General features: G+C 31.5%; 2 protein-coding genes across 5 annotated transcripts in view; one reads left to right on the forward strand and one right to left on the reverse strand.

Moving 5' to 3' along the window:
* LOC130448599 (nucleoside-triphosphatase THEP1) overlaps positions 1-21,950 on the reverse strand; it is a 30,039-nt gene extending 8,089 nt beyond the window's left edge. Inside the window, exons 1-6 of one of the 4 annotated variants that reach the window (XR_008910354.1) lie at positions 21,800-21,950; positions 21,574-21,739; positions 21,305-21,398; positions 21,070-21,249; positions 19,942-20,056; positions 726-949 (exon numbers count right to left, since the gene is read on the reverse strand). Coding sequence is in view for 1 of the 4 variants with exons in the window: in XM_056786025.1 (XP_056642003.1) it covers positions 17,679-17,762; positions 21,070-21,249; positions 21,305-21,398; positions 21,574-21,739; positions 21,800-21,830 (555 nt within the window). In the remaining 3 variants the exon portion in view is untranslated. Of the gene's footprint in view, positions 1-725; positions 950-14,242; positions 17,763-19,941; positions 20,057-21,069; positions 21,250-21,304; positions 21,399-21,573; positions 21,740-21,799 lie in introns of those variants that run through there. The other 3 variants (XR_008910353.1, XR_008910355.1, XM_056786025.1) reach the window with 3 other exon arrangements.
* Positions 4,976-5,374, forward strand: LOC130449004 (uncharacterized). The gene has a single exon (XM_056786637.1). It carries the CDS (start codon positions 4,976-4,978, stop codon positions 5,372-5,374), a length of 399 nt encoding a protein of 132 aa, XP_056642615.1.
* Positions 21,951-25,263: the final 3,313 nt, after the last annotated feature.

Below are 25,263 nucleotides of genomic sequence, written 5' to 3' on the forward strand. Positions count from 1 at the left end.
TAAGACCGCCATATTGTGTGACGTCATAGGTATAAAATAAGCACTGACCATAAGATACAAAGTGAATACAAAAGTTATTCTCTTGGTTATTCGAATTTAAGCGTTATTATTAAACTTTGATCAATCTGAAAAATGGTATATAAGTCGTGTTTTGTGCCAGAATGTAAATATACTACGACTAAAACACCTGATGATTTTATGATGTCAATAAATTTGATTATACAACAAAAATGGTTTGGTGTTGGTCGTTTTGACGATCTTGTGAGATGTAATTATTTTTGTTACCAGGATCATTATAATGCAAGTAAAATTCAAATTTACTTAAATATTTCATAGTACTTAATGCTTTTAAATTTCAACGTGATTATGTAATAATGTAAGAACTTAACCTAAACCTAAAAGGTTTATTCACTTAATTCTCATATATAGGAAAATGTTTTATTTATAAGTAACTAATAAATAGAAACTTTATTATAACAGCACGCGCTACGTTACCGGCAATGATAACCTTGTGATCATCAAGCAGAAAACTGTTCAATATTTTTATTGAACCTATCACGTCACAACTGAAAACCAATGAAAATCGTTTTCTTATATAGTTAAAAATTTATTTTTTCACTTTTGATTAAATATTTCACTTTCTGACATTATTTCATATGAAGAACTTTTAAAATCAACAAAAAACAAAAAAATAAATACTTACAGAAAGTAACCTATTGCACTGATATACGAAGATGTATTGATATCTAGTTAGCCTAAACCAGTCCATGCATAAGCAAAATATCGCGTTCGATCTGTGCTCGATTTGAAAACGATGTAGACTTCTTAAACCGAATTGTTACTATGGATGAGACTTGAGTACATTTCTACGATCCAGAAACAAAGCAACAATCGATGGAATGACGATACTCTGGTTCTCCAAGACCTAAGAAGTTTTGAATCCAAAAATCTACAGGAAAAGTTCTAGCTTCAGTTTTTTGGGATTGCCATGGAGTAATCATGATTGATTTTTTGGATAATGATAGAACAATAACTGAGATTACTACTACTGTACGGGAAAAAATTAAAGAGAAAAGACGCGGAAAGCTATCCAAAGGTGTTTTGTTTTTGCAGGACAACGCCCCTGCACACAAATCTCATGTTGCCATAACTAAAATTTGTAATTTAGGGTTTGAATTACTAGAACACCCCTCTTATTCACCAGATTTGGCTCCGTCCGACTATCATCTCTTTCCTCGACTGAAAAAAAATTTAAAAAGTCGTAAATTGAGTACTTTGCAGCAAGAACGACGCAGCTCCAGTTTTAATGAAAATCGGGGTTATGCGCTGTTTACAATGATCAAAATAGTAGCTATCGTTTGGTGCAAGATCGACGCAGCTATGGTGATTGGGTATACTAAAGGATGTAATAATGGAGATGCGTCATACTGTATCTGGAGCAAGAAAAACGTAGCTCCGGAGCTACGTCGCTCTTGCCCCAAACGCGCATCGCATTTTGTTTTGATGTTTATTAGATATTTTAGTAGTTTAACTGTTTGCTTTAGTTTTCTAACTTTGCTATAATATTCTTAGTTGTTATTTTTGAGTTTATAACAAGTGTAATATGTTATAGGAATTGGACAGTGAACCTGAACCTTTTAGTGGTGGTTCCAGTGATGAATATGTGGCAGATACAGCCGACAGTAGCACATCAAGTAGTGATAGTGATAGTTTGGAGGTTAGAAAAACAAACAGGAAGTCTGTAAATGAATCGCAGTGGGTTCGAAATAAGAAAAAGAAACTTTTGGCTACTGGAGCAATGAAACCATTAGCTTCCTATATCATTATTTAAAAAATATAATGTCTAAGGATGTGAAAACATTGTACATCTTCTCAGACAACTGCGCTGCTCAAAACATGAACGGAAGCCTAGTACAATATCTATTCACTTTGGCCCAAACTAAACAGTTTCAGTCGATTCTTCATTGATATCCTGAACCTGGCCACTCCTTCTTGCCATGTGACAGCTCATTTGGGGTTGTAGAAAAAGCATTACGAAAAATCGAACGAATATTTACTCCTCAAGAATATATGACACATTATGGCAAATGCAGCAGAAACTTTGAAGTGGTCCCAGTAGAACAAAACATGATTTTTGACTTAAATTAAATTAAATTATTTAAAGCCACATTTTATGAAAACAGTCATCAACCAGCATAGACAGAAATTTGCGATAAGCAAAAACAAACTGATTTTATATGAAGCAAACAGTGGAATCCAGTGCAGCGAGTTTTGTAATGTACCTATCTATAGTACATTCAATATTCAACGTTCTACGTTAGATACCAATACGGCACCAAATCAACTGTATAAAGAAAAATTGCCATTGAAAAAAGTAAAATATGACAACGTGATGGTGCTGGCAAATCAATACGTGCCAAAAAACGACCTATCTTACTATGAAAAATTAACTTTTGCTCAGGGGAACACAGGTGACGTCGAAATGACCAACGACGAACAAACTATTGAATAGTATTAGATTCTATGACTTATGTAATAGTTTATGTAATAAATATATACAAATTTTACGTTCAAATGTAATTTTAGCTCTTTCATTATTGCAGACACGCACACTTTTTGAAGTTTTGGTGCAAGAATGACGTAGATCCATTAAAAAACAACTTTTTATTTGCTTTAAAATATTATATTTTTAGAATATTTTCAGTATTTGTAATTGTTAAGGTACGTGCTTTTGGCAGTTTAAAACGTAAAAGTGGTATCTAATAAACTATGGCGTATAAAAGTTTTTTTTTATTTTCTCAAAATCGACTTTTATGGAGCTGCGTCATTCTTGCTGCGGAGTCCTCAATTTTCTTCCAACGAGGAGGTAATAAAAGCTGTGGAGGTCTGGTTTGCAGAGAAAGAAGAAACATTTTTTTGAAAGGTCTAGAGACGTTGCAGGTTCGTTGTAATAAATATATCCAATTAAGAGGAGAATATGTTGAGTAATAAAATATTTTGACATTGAAATTTTGTTTGGTTCTCTAGTAGGCTAAGAATTTTTCAATATATGCTTGTATATGTTATATTTTTCTATTTCCCTTGCTGTCTCCTCCATTTTCCCTATTCTTAGTAGTGTTTCAATATTCCAGGTTAGGAATATTATAATAATGGGAATAAACTCTTAATTATTTATCACTATGTACTGCCTGTTTATGGTTATTATCCCTATATTCGAAGTCATATTTTTTATTTCCTTCATTTCGTATCCTACCCTCACCACATTCACAATTATATAAATACGAGTACGATGTCTAGTTCTTTAAGCAATCAATAGACAACTGGTTCGTATCTAGCTCAAAGAACCAGACAGTGCAGTTGTGAATTTTGTCACCATAAGCAGCATGCAGATATGCTATGCAGGTTCTAGCGCACTACTTCCAATTTTTGCCACTGGAGGCGCTGGTGTCGCCGCTGCGATTGTGTAGCACTAGGCGGGTACCAGGGCGTGACGTAGACGAGCTTATCGCTACGTCGTAGTATCCTTAACGTCACGTCTGACGTCGCCGCTGCGGTCATAGACATTATACGGAGTGCAGTCGAAAAGATAGCGCGGGTGACTGGGGTAGTTTAAAAAAAAAACAAAAATGTATTTAAATTTCATATATATTTATAATTTGGTATAACAGACTTTTTAACTGATTCAATTAGATATACTATGGTACTTCTGGCACACTACTTCCAATTTTTGCCACTGGTGGCGATGGTGTCGCCGCTGCGATTCACGTGATAGACATTATACGCGGGTAACTGTGATACAGGGTATAGTCGGAAAGATGGCGTTGGTGTCACGTGGGTCAACTTTATACGAGGTATAGTCAAAAACATGGAGTTGGTGTCACGAGCTTTAACATTATATGGGATATAGACGGAAAGATGGCGTTTGTGTCGCGGGCTCTAAGATTATACAAAGGCGCGCAGCGATCATACCAAGCATCGGATCTATCGTTGTCAAATGCTTACATTGTTCAACATTAATCACGATAAATATAAATTCAACAAAGTCATAGCCATCATATACCGGCCGTTCCAAAAATTATTTACGCGAGTCATATAGAGACAATTACATAAGTCAATATAATTAAGTGATAACAGTGCAGTTCATACACCTTATTTTCTTATAACGAAACTTGATCATAATTTTCTAACGTTATCAGCAAACATGTGTAGAAACATCCTGTTAACAAATATCTACTATTTCTTTTATATTTAATTGTATTCAGCATTTCTAGTTTTCTCATAAAACCTGAGAATATTTTTAATGTTATCAGCAGACATATGTAGATATCCTGTAATTATAATAATCATTTTGTTACACTTTACTGTATTCAGCATTTTTCCATTTTATTTAATGTTTGTTATTTCATTGATACAGATAGTCTTCATTCTATCACCTATTGTTGTAGTCATCGAGTTAATAAAGTTTTTCTAAGAAAGTAAATCTTTACTTTTGAAATATTACTGGCGCTGCGAACAGGATACTGTCTGTAGAAATACACCACTTCAGTACGGTAAAAGTCTACATTTTCTTTCAAGAAATTAAGACGGTATTCGAACTCCGGTGAATTAAGTGACAGTGTGGTGAAGAAGCTGACTCCAACCCGATATTCATTCAGCGAAGAAGACGGTTGTTCTAACAACGGCTCAAGTTCCTTCAGAGAATTCGAGACAAGGAATAAGCTCGCAGATGATCCTCCAGTGTATCCTCCTGTAAGTCTTTTCCTTTATTTTCTAATTTATTGGCTAATAATTAGTTCCGAATTTCATGATATTTATACCATAATATAAGATTGATTCCAATTCTAAATATATACGTTAGTGCCAAATAATTTATATGTCAAAAAGTCGTGATCGATCCAGATCTCCATTGTCTATAAAACGAAATTCAAACACTGATACCAAAATGTCTACTACAATCACTCAAATCGAATTAACTATGGCAAACAATATTGTCCCAACATATAATGGTGATTCTAAAGATTTAGCTTATTTCCTGAGACAGTCTGAAAAATACATAGATTTATTAAAAACCGACAATAATAACTTATTCAACTCTCTTTTGTTGGAGCAAGTGAAATCTAAATTTTCAGGTCCAGCAAGAGACATAATTATTAATAGATCTTTTGATAATTGGCCCGATCTAAAAATAGCTCTTGTCACTCGTTTTGGCGATCCTAGGTCAGAAGAAATATTAGCATACGATTTGAATACATCTATCCAATCACATCCCCAATCATTCTCCGAATTTCACGACGAGATCTCTCAAAAACTGCAAGTCCTTAAAGAGCACCTAGCTATAAATTCTGATAGTCAGGAAGTTAGAGTATTCAAATAAATTATGTATGCTAACCAAGCCCTTATGGTATTCAAAGCGGGTCTCTTAAATCCTTACCGAGATCATCTACTTCATATATCAATTTCATCTCTTGAACAAGCCCTGTACGAATGCAAAAGATTAGATAACGAAAGATCCCAAATCGAGTTCCTCCACTTCCTCAGATCACAGAAAACCCAAAGAAATCGTCCACCTTCAAAACAAAATACTCCTTATAATCAATCACCGAGACCACAACCATCATTTCATAATTCTAATAGATATAATAACTATCAAAGATCAAGTTATCCAAATAACTATCAAAGGCCAAATAATCAATCATATAACAGACAAACGCACCCCCCTAATAACCAAAATTTTATTCGCCAACGTTATTTCCAAAGAATTATTCAATTTAGAAAACAACGACCAAAATTTTGAAGATTTATCATCCGATAACAACCAAAACGAACAATTCGATGAAAACGAAAATTTTAATTACCAGCCTCGGAATTGACATAAATAATATTAATTCAGCTCCTAATTTTCCATTTATATATCTTCCACATTTAGACTTGAAAATACTGATTGATCCCGGTGCAAGCAATTCTATTATAAATCCAGAACCAGCTTATAAATTATTTTCTGATTCTATTTACAAATCCAAATTCTCCGTTAAATCTATTAAAACAATTTATAATGGTAATTTCGAGATTAATCCAAACCTATTCACCCCTTACTCTGAATCTCTAGATAAAAGAATTTTAAATATTCCTGTAAACATAGATAATGGACCGATAGTACTTCCAGAATTAAAATTAAATAACTTGATAATACCCGAATGTATAACTCTAGCCCGAAACGGTTATTGCAAAATACCTATAGAACAAGAGATCTCATTAAATAATATTTCTATCAATTTCCATGAACCTCTTCAAGTTCAACCTCTATCAAAATTTGATGAAACAAAACCTACCACTTTATAATAATATTGACATTTCTAAACTTCTTCGAGCGGATCATCTGAATCCCAAAGAAAAAGATATACTAATGTCTCTATGCAAAAAATTTAAAAACATATTTTACAACGAAAACTCAGACCTAACGTTCACTCATGCAGTTAAACATCATATTACCAAAAATCATTTAGATACCCTTATCATTTCACGTCCCCAAACGAATGGATGCCAGTGGAAAGAAGAAATTTACATTAGTGATCGATTATCGAAAACTAAATGAAAAAACTATCGAAGACAAATATCCCCTTCCTCGTATCGATGAAATTCTCGATAGTCTTGGTCGAAGCACTTATTTTTCCACATTAGATTTAGCACAAGGTTTCCACCAAATCGACATACACCCAGATTCGGCAGAAAAAACTGCATTTACAAGTAGATAATGGCCATTACGAATATACTCGTATGCCATTCGGTCTAAAGAACGCTCCCGCCACTTTCCAACGTGTCCAAGTCATGTTTCGTATACATGGACGATATAGTAATTTTCTCTAAATCCCTTTAAGACCATATCATTCATATAAAACAAATATTTACCGAACTAGAAAAATATAATTTGAAGGTGCAAATAGACAAATCCGAACTCCTCAAAAAAGAGGTTGCCTTTTTAGGCCACGTCGTAACTCCTGATGGTATCACACCTAACCCAAATAAAATCGAATCCATACAAAACTTCCTCTTGCCCAAAACCGAAAAACAAATAAAATATAACTTATCTGGCTACGTTCTCTTAGAGAACCAAATCAACGACTAATAAGATGGAAATTAAAATTAGAAGAATTCGATTTCGAAATCAAATACAAGAAAGGTAAAGAAAATTACGTTGCCAACGCATTATCTAGAGTTGAAGTCAACGCTATCCATAAAAAACCTCCAAAACCCAATACCAAAATAAACATAATAAGTGATATCATCACCCCCGCAAATCGAAAAATATACACTAAGAACCCCGAACTAAATGCTGATATCGATGCTTGCGAGAGCAAATTCCGACACAAATCTAGCGTTTAGCGATGCTAACGAAATTTTAAGTAAAATATCTGAAGATAACAAAAGTACCGCTTCAGGCGAAACTACACATTCTGTTCAAGAAATCCCAGTTTTTGGTTTCCCAATCTCAGAGAAATCTTTAAATTCAGCCCACTTTTAAATAATCCTAAAATACGGAGGTAAAAATGATATCGATTATTCCAAACTATTTGGTAAGAACCGGTATATTTTTAGTTTTAGGAAAGGATCTGATGATAATGTCTTAAGCCAAATGTTTTTAGACATAATTGATCCAAAAAAGACATATTATACAGTGCTTTTCAGATAAAAGTATCCACCTTTAATAACTTTTGTAATACTGGTATTAAAAAATCCAAAAACACGTCAATTTATGTTGGAAGGGGCAAGCATTATGGCTTATTTAAACTTACTGGAAAAGCCACCCCCTCACCCCTAGCAGCATCCCCTTTATTTTTTTAAATTACTTATCATATTTTTTATGTAAAATTTGGATACTCCTCTTTGAGCTGATTTCAAAAATGTATAATACTTGTAGGTTAAAGTGGTTAGTTTATGATATAAACAATTTTTCTTTTAAGAGCACAAATTTTACTTATTATTTACTTTCACCTTATTTGCCTGTACTAAAATGGGTTGTACAACAGTTCAAACTCTTTAATCTTTTTAACTGTGCTATTTATTATGAAGTTACAATAAGTGTTCAAAATGAGTACCATTCACTTCCATACAATGGTATAATCTATTTTGAAATGCCTCTCTGACATTGCTTAATACGGCTGGATTTAATTGTCGACATTCATTTTCTATCCTCTCTCGTAAATCATCCAGAGATTCTGGTTGGGTAGCATAAACTTTTGTTTTTAAATACTCCCATAAAAAGAAGTCTAGGGGTGTTAAATCCGGTGACCTAGGTGGCCACTCCATCATCTGCCCCCTTCTACCTATCCAACGAGCGGGGAATGTTTCGTTTAAAAATTGTAGGACAGGCATAGCATAGTGTGAGGGAGCTCCGTCTTGTTGAAATACCAGTAAATCTTCGGAAAGGTTATCATCATTTTCTATTATTGTTGTAATACGTGGGTCAACCCCTTCCCTGAGTAACTCAAGATATGATTCACCATTTAAATTTCCGTTGATGAAGAAAGGTCCGACAATGTGGTCACCTAGGATACCACACCAAATGTTTAACTTTTGGGGATGTTGTGTATGGAATTCACGCATAATATGTGGATCACTTTCAGCCCAATATCTACAATTATGCCTACTTACTAAGCCATTTAATGACCATGAGCATTCATCAGAAAAGCAAATATTGTTTAACAATTGTGGATTGTTATTGATAATTTGCGTCATTGATTCGCAAAACTCTAGACGACGATCAAAATCATCTTCATTCAACTCGTGCACCAATTTAACTTTGTATGGGTGGTACTTGAATTTATGTAGAACTCGGAAAACTGTAGAAGATGAAACACCGCTCTACTTATTGTTGACAACGATTGGGGTTGTTGAGCCTCTGTCAAACTTTAATAAAAAGTAGAGTTTTTTGTTGTTTGGATTTTTTAAGTAGAATAAATAGCACAGTTAAAAAGATTAAAGAGTTTGAACTGTTGTACAACCCATTTTAGTACAGGCAAATAAGGTGAAAGTAAATAATAAGTAAAATTTGTGCTCTTAAAAGAAAAATTGTTGATCACATAAACTAACTACTTTAACCTACAAGTATTATACATTTTTGAAATCAGCTCAAAGAGGAGTATCCAAATTTTACATAAAAAATATGAAAAGTAATTTAAAAAAATAAAGGGGATGCTGCTAGGGGTGAGGGAGTGGCTTTTCCAGTAAGTTTAAATAAGCCATAATGCTTGCCCCTTCCAACATAAATTGACGTGTTTTTGGATTTTTTCTAAATACCAGTATTACAAAAGTTATTAAAGGTGGATAATTTTATCTGAAAAGCACTGTATATACTGTTCTGACTATTCGCTACTTAATACTGCTTCTAGAGAATGTTCTAAAATCTTAGAACCAAATGTGAAAATAATTAGAACAAATAACTTTCTCAAAGATATAACTTGTAAAGATGAACAAATTCGATTAATTTCAGATTATCATTCAGAAACCCATAACGGTATCACTGAAATTATAAAGCACATACAATCCTTGTATTATTTCCCAAAAATTCAAGAATTAGTAACGAATCATATTAATCATTGCGTATTATGTCTCACCTCAAAATACAATAGGAACCCTCGAAAAATACCATTTTAGGCCCTCTAATTTCTAAAAAACCTTTCGAAAACCTTCACTTAGACGTATTCTGTATAGAAAATAAACAATTTTTAACAATACTCGATTTATTCTCCAGATACCTCCAAGCATACGAAATTAATGATTCGAATTCAATCACTATACTCAATAAACTTCGTCATTATTTTTCCCATCATAACTACCCTTCACAAATAATTTGCGACAATGCAAAGGAGTTTACAAGTGAAATCTTCAAGGAATTCATGTCACTCTTTCACATTAAAATTCACTATACCACCCCCCAATCTCATACCGGCAATTCTCCCATAGAAAGAGCACATTCAACATTAACCGAAAAATTAAGAATTCTATTATAACTGCTATTCTTATATATAACCAATCCATTCACTCAGTAACAAATTTTACCCCATTTTCACTCATATTTGGACCATATGGAAAAGTAAATCTACACGAAATCGATCCTCATGAACAAATCTACTAAGACTACAACGAATATCGAAAAACAGAAATTATTCCATTTAATGACCTTTATCAAAAACAACTTACAAACAGAACAGAACAAATGGATAAAATTAATCTAGAAAGAAAAGATGATATCCCCAAAACAGACGTTGTTTATGTAGATATGGAACCACGAAATAAAATTAAACCAAAACATAAAAAAATATTAGTATACAAATAGATCAAATGATAAAATAGTTTCTTAAAAATCTAAGAAGATCAGCAAACACATGATTAAAAATACCAAATTTTCCCAGTTAAACTTGAAGATAGCCAGCCAGGCACTTTAAGTCAAAACAATTGAACCCCCAGGTTACATTTTAGATAATTTAGGATTAGGAAAATATAAGGTCAACTATTATAAGATTTATTTTAGTATAAGTATCGAAGAAATCGAAAATACATATTGTAAATTAGTTTTAAATCAAGTTCATTTAGCCAGTAGACTTGACGACTAAACAGTAACTTTGGTTATCTACCAAAGAGATCTTGAATGCTTTCAGAAGATATAAACGAACTTAGAATGTATGCACGACCCACTAAAATAATCAAAAGAGGTTTTGGTACAGTAATAAAATATATTTCCGGAAATCTCGATCAAAACGACAACGTTGGCAAACAAATTTACGTAAAATTCAAATTTTTGCAGAAGACATACTCAAAGAATCGAATACTTTGAATAATAGACTTAACAACGAAATTATTATCCATATTCAGTTAGAACTTAAGAAACTATATTCAAATTTTACTTAGAACAATATCATTCAGTAACCAAGAAGCCCTAAATGTAGAACTAATTAAACAAAAAGAATTAGAAGAAATCATTAATTTTTTACATACAAATCATTCACACGATGAAATTGCTTCTGATACAGGACTCGTATAGAGATAATTACATAAGTCAATATAATTAAGTGATAACAGTGCAGTTCATACACCTTATTTTCTTATAACGAAACTTGATCATAATTTTCTAACGTTATCAGCAAACATGTGTAGAAACATCCTGTTAACAAATATCTACTATTTCTTTTATATTTAATTGTATTCAGTATTTCTACTTTTCTCATAAAACCTGAGAATATTTTTAATGTTATCAGCAGACATATGTAGATATCCTGTAATTATAATAATCATTTTGTTACACTTTACTGTATTCAGCATTTTTCCATTTTATTTAATGTTTCATTGATACAGTTAGTCTTCATTCTATCACCTATTGTGGTAGTCATCGAGTTAATAAAGTTTTTTTAAAAAAGTAAATCTTTTCTTTTAAAATATTACTCGCGTATATAATAATAAATCAAAGTGTTACGGTTCCTAACGAAAGAAAACAATAAAATATTGAAAACATTTTTTATACCATTATAAAAGCATCATATAAAAATAATACATTTGAGAGTGCACAACACAATTTTTTATGATAAATATATTTTGGCTTGAAGCGTTCTAAAAGTCGGTCCAATTCACAACTATTTGTGATTTTTCCGTCCTTTAACATAAACCATATCTGCATTAGATGCTTCATCATATTACTAAATTGATGTAGAGGTGTCGTGCGATCTTGTCTGAGTTACGCCAATCGATGAAAATTTAGCTGTGGTGTTAGAATCTGTTAGAATCTGAACATTTATACTCTCTTACAGTCTTCGAGAGAGGGTTTATAGGAGAATTCTTTTTCATGTAATAAGAGACAGTAAGCTGAAACGTCACACGATGTATCTTTATTAGTCTCAAATTCCATTCTTAAAATAATGCTACCAGATTGGATAACTTCTTTTTGTCTTGAAAAATCAATATGTACTAAAGGAGTATTATCCTTAAATTCTTATAGAGTAAAAACAGGTTGGTTCATTTGAGGATGGTAAGAGGACTCTTGAAAATTTGCAAACATCTAATACAAGGAGGCAAATTTATTTGTACTGAAATCTAAATTTAGATCATAATATGGATATCTTTCTGAATTTAGAGATGTGCGCAAATTTATCAGATTGCAATGTTCAAATTTATTCATATCCTTTCTAATTTCTCCTCTTCTTTTATGGCTGCGATAAAATTCCTTGGAGTTTCAATTTTCGTAATCGTTTTAACAGCCCAAGTATGCCTTGTAGAATTATTTAGTGAAGAATATTCCACAATTTGCCAGGAGCGAAATTTGATCGGCAAATACTTTTATTATAGTTCAATTTACCTGGTATGAATGGCTGATATGTGTGAAACTAGAACTGCTCAATAGTGGTATCCTTGAAGGTTTCATCAGTAACTTGTAGGATCTCTATTATATTAGTACTTTGAATCCAAGAGATTTCAAAAATTGCCTATTTTTGGTTGTGAGTAGTGTCTTTGCTTTCATCAAACCGATGCCCCTACCAGGAATGAAGGGTCTTTTATAATTTTTAGTGGAATGTTGATAGTTAAATTTTAAGACCATAGTTTTGTTGCATTGTTCTGATGAATTACCGCAAAGAGGGAAACTGAACGACATATTTGTGTGATGAAGGTAAGTCTAAAAATAAAAATATACACTTGGTTGGAATATATATATATATATATATATATATATATATATATATATATATATATATATATACAATATATATATACAATATATATATACAATTAGTACAAGGCACTTGATACATAATATTACTTCTTTTGTTTTTTTATATATTATATATAAAGTGCCTTGTACTAATTGTGACGCTGTCTGCATAGGTCTCTTCTGTTTCAAAATTAGTTTTTTTTTTCATAATTTGCCGTTTCGACTATCAAAATATTTTGGAAAATTAATTGAACGTGGCAACGAAACACTACGAAAAGTAGACTAACTTTAATAAAAATGTGTTCTCATTGTTTGCAAAATCAATATGGGTTTCTCACGATAGAAAAAGACTGCCATCTTTTTTTCTGGTAGATATCGAAACAGATTTGATGTGGTTATATAAAGAAGAGATGTTACAAATCCATCAATCACAATGAATAATATAATCAATTAACTGCACAGTTAGTTAAATCTAGGCAGGCTCTTACAAAAAAATACAAGAGTCTTAAAAGCGATATTGCCCAGTCACAAACACAACTAGAGAAAACTCATCAACCAATAACTAAACCCTTAAGCAGTTACTCACGACAATTGAAAGACTTTATTAAGCAGGAACGTATGAAATTAGAACCATCGGAATTTCCTACACAGCCAGATGTGTTTATAGTTCGTCCAATATCAGTTGCAGATTATAAAAACTTACATAAAAAACCTTGCCGACAATTTTGTTCCACCTACCATGAGCATAGATAGCTAATTTTATAAATTTATTATTTTAATAAATACTTTTAAAAATATGTATATTTTATGCGAGAAAGTATTCGTTAAAAGGCAATCGAATCATTATTAATTGGACAGCATTACACGCCGCCGTTATTTAGACAGATGCACTTAAATGTAGTCCTACTTGGAACTTGGAAAAATTCATTATTATACCTCGTTAACTTGCTACAACTGAAAATTAAATTATAGTCTAAGTACCAGACGTGAACTGAGCCCTTTTTGTACCCCATTCGTTTTTTTTTCTGGAAAAATAAATTTCAAAGCAAAAACCATAAAGGAAAATGAATTCTTTGCAATTAAAACAAAAAATAAAAAAACATTTCAATACCAAAGTATCTTTATAAGTAATGATGGTGTCAGAATCGTCTAAACTAGAGTCATCATTTGATTGAATTATGATGGGTTGTAAAGAGGGTGACACCACATACTCATCTTCTTCTTTGATAACATGTTCAACACAGTTTTTCCAAAGTTCTTGGCGGTCTGCTGCTAGAACTTTCTCTACAATCTCGATACTCAGTTTTGGATACTGATTACATTTTCGTCATTCTGATTTTACGTTTGCCCATATTAACTCTATAGGGTTAAATATGCAACAGTAAGGAGGTAGACTTAGAAGATTATGACCCTGTTCTTTGCACAGCTTGTCAATAGAGTAAATTTTCTCCAACTTTATATCTTTGATAATAGTAATCAATTCTTTGTTTGTTTATTTTTTTCAGACATAAATGTTAAAAGTTGAGCTTTGGATTTGGTATCTTAACGAGTTGCCACGAGTGAAAGGTTGCGTTGACCATAACGCTTATTGACTGTGGTGGAATGTTAGGTAAAAGCTGTTCATCAAACCACTTTTTAAATAGTTATGCTGTCATATCTTCATGATAATCAGCTGAACAGTTTTTAATTTTTTTAGCAGATATTAATAATTATAATGCGTTTCCATTTAGAATATGGCCCATTCAAACATTCATTTTGACTATTGTCAATCCAACCGAAATTTACTACATGTTTCATCTAGATAAATTATGTATCTATTAGAACTTCGGTAGTTTTCTATCTGACGCAAATAATCTTGTCGCCATCGAACTATCCTTGACGATTCGGTAATTGCCATCCGTTTATTCAGTTTTTTGTGTTTAAAACCACATGCTGACTAAACTTTACGCAATGTTTCTAAACTGGTACGATTGTATTCTGGATAATCTGCTACCTTTTGTTGTATTACTTCTAATGTCGCAACCGTGTTCTCCTTATATAAACTATAAATTGTCCTACGTATAAAATCTTAAGCAGCTTTGAAAACTTATTTCAATTTTTCTTTACATGTTTTTGGGTTCTTTGAATGATCCACAGCAACCCCTTTAGTGAATACTCGATAAATAAAAAAATTTATTTACTCTAGTCAATTCAGCAATTCTTATTATGATTGCATTATCAAATTGCTGAATATCTTTCTTTTTTAAACATTCGAATATATTTAAAATAGCTTGCTGTATTTGTATTTCTAAATCTTTATTATTGAATTCAGACCTGTCTTTATTCTCACTACACTGTGTAATTTCATTGTCTTCATTCGCCCATGGTCTAAAGAACGCCATATTTCTATTTATTTAAAGAAATTTATGAAGTAAATAAATTTTACCCAGCGATGCTAATGTCTAGCAGAAATATTTCGAAAAAATTGTATATATACAGGCCAATAGAAATGCATTTATGTTTACGATTCGATGTTTTCATTGGTAAACAGAGTCCACGTGGACTGACTGAACTTTATACGAGTAGTAAACTTTATATTGCATTTCTTAATTTGGTATGAGTGCCGTGCGTATTTATGAAATATTGATTGATACTCGCATAACTGTCTTCTGTAATTGATATTGGAAGAGCTATACTACACCAGGCTCGACCTATAGACAATCAACTAGACCGTTTTATAGACTAGCATATGTAAGCCCCAGTGAGCAGGTCAGCAGCACACTTATGGAGCCTCCCAGTTTGTCAAGAAATGAAGATACTTCTGAAACTAGAAATGATGACGTTGACTTACCGGATCGTACTAGAGTGGATGAATACATAGATGATACAATTAGTGATTTTCAACAAGCCATTAATGATCCGAAAGTGCTATAAGAGTATTTAGAATAATACGTCACAGCTTCCTAGGGAGTATATTGAAGGGATAATAAGAGATACTGATGGTACAGACAAGTATAAATCCTCGTGAAAATAACCCTGTTCTTCCAATTAGAATTTTTCCTGATTATATCAAAGTCAAATATAATTCTATTATCCGACCAGTATTGGTAAAGGAAAAGCAACGAGTGAGAGTGTTGATGGAATATACTACCAAACCAATTGAATATACATACTTTGATGATTACAATGAAATAGTAGAAAGATTATAATTACTTGTAGCATCTCAGACTGCTGGAAATACTTGGTTAGGCTGGAATAATTCAATAAATAAGGCGGAAATTAAAATTTTATATCAGTAGTTCGTAGATCATCAAACAATGACTAGCAACAAATTTGGTAGCCATTTCCTTTGCAAATCAACCCATAATCCATCGAGTGATATAGTTAAATCATCGCCTCTATATCTGTGGCAGCCTAATACCTATCACTCAAATTTTATTCTTCGTTTAAATGATCAAAAAACCAAATTGAACGAGGAATTTTACGTATTGGATAATGGAGGAATTGAGTTCATATTTCCAAACAGTTGTAAAATTTCAAGTATATATCATTATAAAGCCAATGGTGATGTAGTAATAAACAATGACATTTAAAACCTTCATGCACTTGCTGGTATATCCATTATAAAAGGGGATTTTATCAAGTTTAAATTAGGGTCACCCACGTCCATTTGCATTGAAATACTGCTAGAATCTCCGATACAAAAAAATGTACAGTCATCGATTGGCATAACTCAGACAAGATCGCGCGAGACCTCTACATTTATTTGGTAATTTGATGAAGCATCTAATGCGGATATGGGTTATGTTGAAGGAAGGGAAAATTACATTTATTTGTGAATTGGACCGACCTTTAGCACACTTCAAGCCACAATATATTTATCATTAAAACAATGTATGTGTTTGTGCACTATCAAATGTATTATTTTTATATGATGTTTTTATAATGAAATAAAAAAATTTTCAATATTTTATTGTTTTCTTTCGTTAGGAATGTATAAAAAGCAGACAGGGTGGCAAGTCTCTCGTTTGTGATTCTTTTAATACAGCATTTGCATAACACTAGAGAAATATTTGTTTTGATCACTATATCAGTTGGCCTGGACCAATCGTAGTACTTTGATTTATTATCATATACGAGATAATAATTATGATATGATAATAATGAATAATGTAAGCAGCTACAATTATCGCTTTTAGTGGTTTGAGTCAAGGTTTGTTGTCGTTATTTAAAGTTTTAATTCTAATTTGTGTGTATAGATAGTGATAATCCTACAATTTTTTTACTATGTGTGCACCGGTGCCGCCCTGCGTAATGTGTAAAGGTATTATTAACAAAACACGTACGTCAAACCCCGTATGAACGATACTTCAATGTTGCCGTTATCGTCTTATGTCACTTGTTCGGTTATCAAGAAATACGATATACCCTGCCATTATTAACAAAACACTACGTCACACCGTTATGACATTAAACGACCCCGTTATAGCCTTACACGTACGTCGGCACACCTTGCACGTCACTTCTTTTTAGATACCCCGTATTTCAATTTTGTCGTGGTGACCTTACGTTGTCGTTTTTTTAAGCACAGGTATTTCTATACTTCGATGCTACGTCACTTCCATCCCCGTACCAACCTAGAGCATCTAGCGGACTATTGAAATGAAAATGGCTGTGTCGTAAGTGACAGCACGAGTCACTACGTTACGCTGCCTCCCTGTGACGTCACGCTTTCTCTGTCAGCTGAGACACCAGCGCCACCGGTGGCAAAAATTGGAAGTAGTACACTAGAGCCGACATAGTATATATACTCATGTTATAAGAGTGCTGAAACTATTTAAAAGCTCCATCTTTCTGGAGATCCATAATCACAATTGTAAAGTGTTTTATATGGATTATCACAGTTTAAAAAGCAAAAAAATTAAAAAGAAATAACATGGAAGTTTATTTTATTTTCTTCCTAGTATATGAAAATCAAATGAAGATGATTAGTAAACAAAAACTTTTACAGAAACAATTTTAATTTTTTATTACCATTAAGCCAGTCCTTTATTTCCTCTAAAATAGCATTCCTGTTAGAGTGAGTCATCTGAAAACAATATTTTATTAATACTACGAGGTATATTCCTAGTAAGTTTCATTTCCACGGAAAAATAACGATCACGATAAAATGCAACCGCAAGCGAAAAAGATGAGTAATATCATTTATTGTATCATATACAAATTATATCACAATACCTTCAGAAAAACTCTTAAGATGATTTAAATAAAATACTTTTAAGTATCCTATAAATACATTTTTTTAAACGGGCATTGTTGTACCACAGAATTCATATTATTCAGTTTACATTTTTATAACAAAAACTCTTTATTAACTAATTTCAACAATTTTTTTAACAATCGTTATTTTTTGGTTCACAAATATAAATATTATTTTGGAATAGTTATATTAAACGTAGAATTATTAGCATTACTTATCTGTAAGCACGGTATTTCAAAATTATTCGTTGACGTGAGATTTTTTGATTGCTTACATTATAATGAGTTTCTGAGAAAATTTCTGTGTTTGAGTTACCTGCTTTTTAAATTTTGTTAGCTATATCAATCTTATTTTGAATTGATTCCTCAATGTAGCCTTCGGCAACTTGAGATGACCCAACCGATTTGCTTAATTTTTTTTTCTATGAAAGGTATTGATGCACAGATCAGCCATCAACCATCGGATTTCATCTAATTTTCACCATTCTCAAGTTATACTCAAATGCGATTTCCCCCTGTACATTACTTATGGGAGTTTTTCACATACACACGTTCTATCCTCAATATCTCAGGTTCTATTCAAGATAGAGACTTCGTTTTGGTTTAAGAACACTCGCTGAAGCACACTCTTTCTTTTGAGTTAGTTTTTGAACACTTAAATCGGTTGAGTTAATGAGGAGCTAGGCGCGGACATTCAATGTGAAGTCATGGATTTTTGTAAGTTTTTGGCAATTTTTCTACATTCAAAGATCTATATCTCAGGTTCTAATATAGCTACAGAGTTCGTTTTGGTTTAAGAACACTCGCTGAAACACCTTCTTTCTTTTGAGTTTTTGAACACTTAAATCGGTTGAGTTGGTGCTCAGTCGTGTAAAAACCAAATATTTTGTCTTAAAACGAGAGGTATATCCTCTAGTAAATCGTGTAAATGTTCGTTTCTTCTCTTCCACAACTGCGACGGAAAATAGAAGAAGCCGCAGATGTAATTAAAAATAATAGACAAGGATTATTTGATATTAAGAGATCTTTACGAAAGCGGATCAGAAAGGGTATTGAAGTAAATAGTGGGAATTTTGAGCATTTGAAGTTTTTTATTTTTGTTTACAAATTTGTTATTGTTACATATTTAAGGAATAATAAATTTTTTTTATGAAAAAATTAAAATTTATTGAACTTTTTAGAAGCAAATAACTCGATAACCGATTAAGTTACACGAATCAAAGAAGAGTAACTTTTTTTAGTAGAATTTAACGCTTTTTAATATTTTTTTATTATTTTAGTTGTAAGTTTAACCCAAAAAAATTTACTTTGATTTATTTAACACAAACAAGTGTAACTAGCGCTCTCTATTAGCTATATGTTAAATTAGAGTGCAAATTATAATTCCTCATGCCAAAAAACGTAAAATTGCCAATTTTCAAAGAGAAATTGTGAAAACATAAAAAATTACTGCGGAAAATCAATCAGTTCAGAGTTTGGATATTCTTAATGAATCACCCTATATATATATATATATATATATATATATATATATATATATATATATATATATATATATATATATGTAGAGAAATATGTAACAATAAAATTTTACTTACAATATTTGATTAAGATTTCCGGTGATTCAAAATTAAATATTCAAATTGACGTTAATAGAAATATTGATTAATTGAAATATTGATTCTGGTTACTATAGGATTTTTCATTAATTTTTAATTAGCTAGATTATGAATGACGTTGAATTTTTACAAGTTAGGATAAGTTGTAGTGAATGATGTTCAATACTGATTCATAATTCATATTGTGTCCTTCATGATAGACATGAGTCGCTAATGAATCTATCAGGATAATCTGCTATCACTCTTGTTAGCCCAAGAGCCCACGACCGCCTTATTTTATAAAAGATGAAAATTTGTCTACGTGTGTACCCTATACAGATAAGAACGATCAGCGGCTCTAGGGCTCGGGTCGCGGTTACCTTAATAAAGGTGTATAAATGAGTATCTTACTTTCCACTAAGTATAAAGCTTAAATTTTTTTATTTTCTTCGGGATAGCTGTAGAAAACTTGTCATCCACCGCTGGACACTTATGACAGTTGCTACCCCTGCCAGACACCCCTAAACTGTAATAAATTTTAATTAAACTTTTGTTATAGTATAAAACTTGAATTTTATATATGTTACTTGGGGGGTCTATGAAAAAATGTTACCCTAGTAGCCAGACCATTCCAATGGTTTTTACATTCGAGAGGAACAATATAATTTGATTATTATTATTATTAAAAAGAATCCTATGAGGATTCTGCTAGGAAGTTTTCCCTAACCTCGATCCTAGTTCCTTTTCTTCAAGTCTTTCCTTGGTAGTCACACATATATTAGTTATAACTAGCAGTGAAATATACCTTCTGGTTCAGTGTATATACATAATATCATATGAAAATGGTTAGGTAGAAGATTGTAGAAGCTTTGGAAAATACCTGATACTGGAACACTTAAAATGTGTTGTAACTGTAACTACTTGTTTTCATATACCAAAAACGAACTTACTTTAGGATTACGCTTTATCATATAACCACTGAAAAGGCAAATCAAATTGTCTGGTTGAACTGCAAAAGATACTTGTTCGTCCTATCAGAATGACTTTTATATTTTCTAAGCTTGGTACAGTGTATCACAGTATTTAGCAAAAAGAGATGGTCACTCTATGCATAATTTGAGATTAAATACTACAGATATATCACTGCTTTGATTTCTCTCTAAACGCAGCAGTGTTCAGCATTTCCTCATGGTAGAGCTGTGAAATTAAATTCTGCAGCTATTTTCGATCAATAAGCGTATGCCTGCATTTTGCTATTCTGTCTCTTTAAATCAGCTACATTTTGCATCATTCACATAATTTAGTTTCTCCGTCTTACTGAGACATTTGTTGTATTTAATCAGGGACATAATATTATACTTACGACAGCTTCCAACAAACCAATGACACAGTTTTGCAAAAGAAATGTATAAGATGAAGTTATTAAGGCAATAAATAGTTACATATTAATTGAATTTATTCATGGGGACAATGTTTAATTCTTAAATGAGATTTAATTCAAAAGTGGATTGTAAAAGTCTTATATGTTGAAAAACTTACTGTAATTAGATGACAATCCTTCCTCTCTTTTAGTTGCCTAACAAAAAATTGGTCTTTCAATGGAACAGTAGCTATAACAGCTGCAGTATTATCAAAGAAAATATTAGAAACTGATTCTTCAAATTTCTTGCTTAATAATTCCATTTTACCGATTTCATCTATTATCAATAGTTTTTTTGGCTGAAAATTGTGCACTGAATTGATTACTATAATTTTCAAGTGATGTTCATCTTACTTTTTCCAATATAGGTAATATAAGCTGTTCAAATTCATTCGTATGTACTGTATATTGACCAACCTTTGGTTTAAATGACGATAGATTGCTCCATCTGATTTCAAAGTTACAAAAACTAAGTTGATGATATTATGTTGAGTAAATGAAAATTTTCAAGTTTATTCCAAAAATTGAGTATTGTTGTAACCACTTTTTTGAAACAATTAATAAAAAATTTTCAAAAGTAGAAAAAGACTTGTATTTTACATCTGTGATTATTTTAGTCTTACCCCTTTTTTGCTAAAATCCCTCTTTTGCCATCTATTGTCACAATTTCAAATCCTACTCTATAATTATTATCGTCTCTAATTTCTTCTGTGTAGAATCCATCAAAATCAACATTTTTAGATTTTAAAACACCTATAATTTTTTTTATTAATGTAGTCTTTCCAATACCTACAAAAATATATTAACACAAATGGTAGAAATCCAAAATACTATTTCATTAAAACTCACCTGGATCACCGGTTATTAATAAATGATACATATTCCATTTATTATTTGAGAAACCATATAATGAAAAAAAATAAGTGAATTGCTTACAAAACGATATTTAACCTTAAATTCTGATATTTTTGATCAACAAAATTTCAATTATTTTCTTTTAGTTATTTCCAAGCATAGGCAACTAAACATACAATATATAGAATATTGTATTGCCATCTACTTGATTTCAAAATTTCTGTAATTTTAGAATACTCTGCTTGCCATGAATATAATCTCCCATATATGAAGCTTATGTACAGGATGATTCATTAAGAATGTCCAAACTCTGAACTGTAGATTCTAGACTTCAAAATATGATGATTCTGCTCAACATGCCTTATCCAAATATTGCTAGTTTCCGAGATAAGGGGTGTGCAAAGTTTAAATTCAAATTTTGATTTTCGCAGTAATTTTTTATGTTTTCACAATTTCTCTTTAAAAATTGGCAATTTACGTAAAAAAGTAAAAAGTAAACTTTTTTTGAGCTAAACTTACAACTAAAATAATAAAAAAATATTAAAAAGCGTTGAATTCTACTAAAAAAAGTTACTCTTCTTTGATTCGTGTAACTCAATCGGTTATCGAGTTATTTGTTTCTAAAAAGTTCAATAAATTTAAATTTGTTCATAAAAAAAATTTATTATTCCTTAAATATGTGACAATAACAAATTTGTAAACAAAAATAAAAAACTTCAAATGCTCAAAATTCCCACCATTTACTTCAATACACTTTCTGATCCGCTTTGCCTTCATTTGCAACCAAACTGAAAAATCCGAAGGATTTAAATCAGGGCCTCTTGGTGGCCAAGCAAACTCACTTCCACGACCAATCCATCGATGTGGAAACTGTTCGTTTAAGTATTGACGAACTTGTAAAGAATAATGTGGTGGTGCTCAGTCGTGCAAAAACCAAATATTTTGTCTTAAAGCAAGAGGTATATCCCCTAGTAATTCGTGTAAATGTTCTTGAAAAAAATCTAAATAAAAAGGTCCATTTAAATTGGTTGGCAGTTCAAAAGGACGTATCAAATACTCACATATTACACCACACCAAATGTTAACCTTAAACTCGTGCTGAAAATGTGTTTCCCTCATAGCATGTGGATTTACAGAATCCCACAAATGATTATTTATATAATTAAATATTCCTCATCTGGTAAATGTTGCCTCATCAGCAAAAAGAATTGTATCCAGAAAATCTGGGTTAACATTCTGTTTATATTGCAAAAAATAGGCAAATTGTAGACGCTTAGGTAAATCTTGAGGTAATAAATTCTGAACAGGAGTGTAATGATATAGATGCAATTTTTCCCTCTTCAGTATTCTAAAAATAGATGATTGGCTTATACCTGTTTGCAGACTTAATCGGCGAGTACTGATATCTGGATTCTCCGTAACACAAATTAAAATTTCTACTTCTTCATCAGCAGTGATTTTTTTTGTAGCATCGTGCTCAGTTTTAGAGCGTAAAGACCCCGTTTCACCTAAGCGGTTGTAAAGATTTCGGTACAGTTTGTAATTGGGTTGCCTTCATTTGGGTACAATTGTGAATATCTTCGAGCCGCAGCTGGACCACTATAATTTGACTGATCAAACACACAAATCATATCGTGAATCTCATTATTGGAAAAATCGTTATGCCTAGGCATTATTTGATAAATAACTATTACACTTGTTAATTACTAAATTGTTAATAAATGGTATAGTAATGTATTACTTATTCTTATTATTATCCAATTGCTGCTTCTACACAAACTGTCTAAAAGTGACACAAGCATACTTAAAAAAAAATACGAAAAATTAAACTCTACTCTACACAAACTGTCTAATAGCGACACAAGCCTACTACTTGAAAAGAAAACGAAAAATTAAACCACAGCTTAATTCACGAATGAGATTTTGATATTAAGAGATCTTTATGAAAGCGGATCAGAAAGTGTATTGAAGTAAATGGTGGGCATTTTGAGCATTTGCTTTGAAGTTTTTAATTTTTGTTTACAAATTTGTTATTGTTACATATTTAAGGAATAATAAAATTTTATTATGAAAAAATTAAAATTTATTGAACTTTTCAGAAGCAAATAACTCGATAACCGATTGAGTTACACGAATCAAAGACGAGTAATTTTTTTGTAGAATTCAACGCTTTTTAATATTTTTTTATTATTTTAGTTGTAAGTTTAGCCCAAAAGAAGTTAACTTTGATTTAATTAACACAAACAAGTGTAACTAGCGCCCTCTATTAGCAATGTTAAATTAGAGGGCAAATTATGATTCCTCATGCCAAAAACCGTAAAATTGCCAATCTTCAAAGAGAAATTGTGAAAACATAAAAAATTGCGAAAATCAAAATTTAAACTTTGAACACCCGGAAACTAGCAATATTTGCATAAGGCATGTTGAGCAGAATCATCATATTTTGAGGTCTAGAATCTACAGTTCAGAGATTGGACATTCTTAATGAATCACCCTGTATAGTATACTTCAGAAAAAATTATTGTTTTGGAATATTCTAACACAGGAATTTCAAACTAAATCATCAAGATTATATACGCTCTACACAAAGTAAATTGTTGTGTCATCTTTTGTGATGTACTGAAACTTCAAGATTTCGTTGTTTCCATTAACTATAATTATGGTTTGGTATTTTACACTCATTAGAGGTCAGTAGCAAATAAGAAAACTTTAATATATAAATAACGATCAAAATATGTTTGAAGTAGAAAAAAAATTGTTGAAGGCTCTTACAATTCAGTTCGTATACTTTGTTTTATGATGATTGTTCATATTTCAATTCATGTTAATATAAATATTTTATTTTAGAATTATTGATGGTATCGAAGTATATGAATGTCGAGCAATTGTCCAGCCGTCGCTTGTTATTACAAAAGCAATTGAAGTTAATAAATGTTAGAAAGAATCATTTCATTCAATTGAATGAATTAATTGAGTAAATTTGGGGAATTGATTCTAAATCGTTATGCGGATTTTTTTAAGATTGTGAATCATTTAATATTATGATGGGTTAAATTGAAAATGCAATATGTCTTTTACAGTTGACGAGGAGGAAACTTATTTTGAAGAAATAAACGTTTAAAATTAAATTTATGGTAACAAGTTTTGAGTTACATTGCACGCAATTTCTGCAATTTCAGTCTTCAGATGCCTTCAGATTTTCCTTCCATGTTTATTTAGCTTAACAATCAGTGTTTTATCAATCAAAGTTTGAAAAATATTCTGTAAAATGCACTCTATAGGGTGACCATTTAAAATCCATTGTTTTTTTTTCGTACGCTTATAGACGTATGTATAATATGTAATTTCTCGTATTTATATGAGTTTCTATATACTTAATTTCAATTGTGGTCGTAGCTAAAATATTTCATTGAATCTTATACAAAATTTCAGTTTTATTATTAAAGTATCAACACCTT

The sequence above is a fragment of the Diorhabda sublineata genome, chromosome 9, assembly GCF_026230105.1.
Source record: "Diorhabda sublineata isolate icDioSubl1.1 chromosome 9, icDioSubl1.1, whole genome shotgun sequence".
Taxonomy (NCBI): Eukaryota; Metazoa; Arthropoda; class Insecta; order Coleoptera; family Chrysomelidae; genus Diorhabda; species Diorhabda sublineata.

Coding starts and splice junctions, on each gene's coding strand:
- LOC130449004 (XM_056786637.1), top strand. CDS start 4,976: ATGGCAAACAATATTGTCCCAACATATAATGGTGATTCTAAAGATTTA.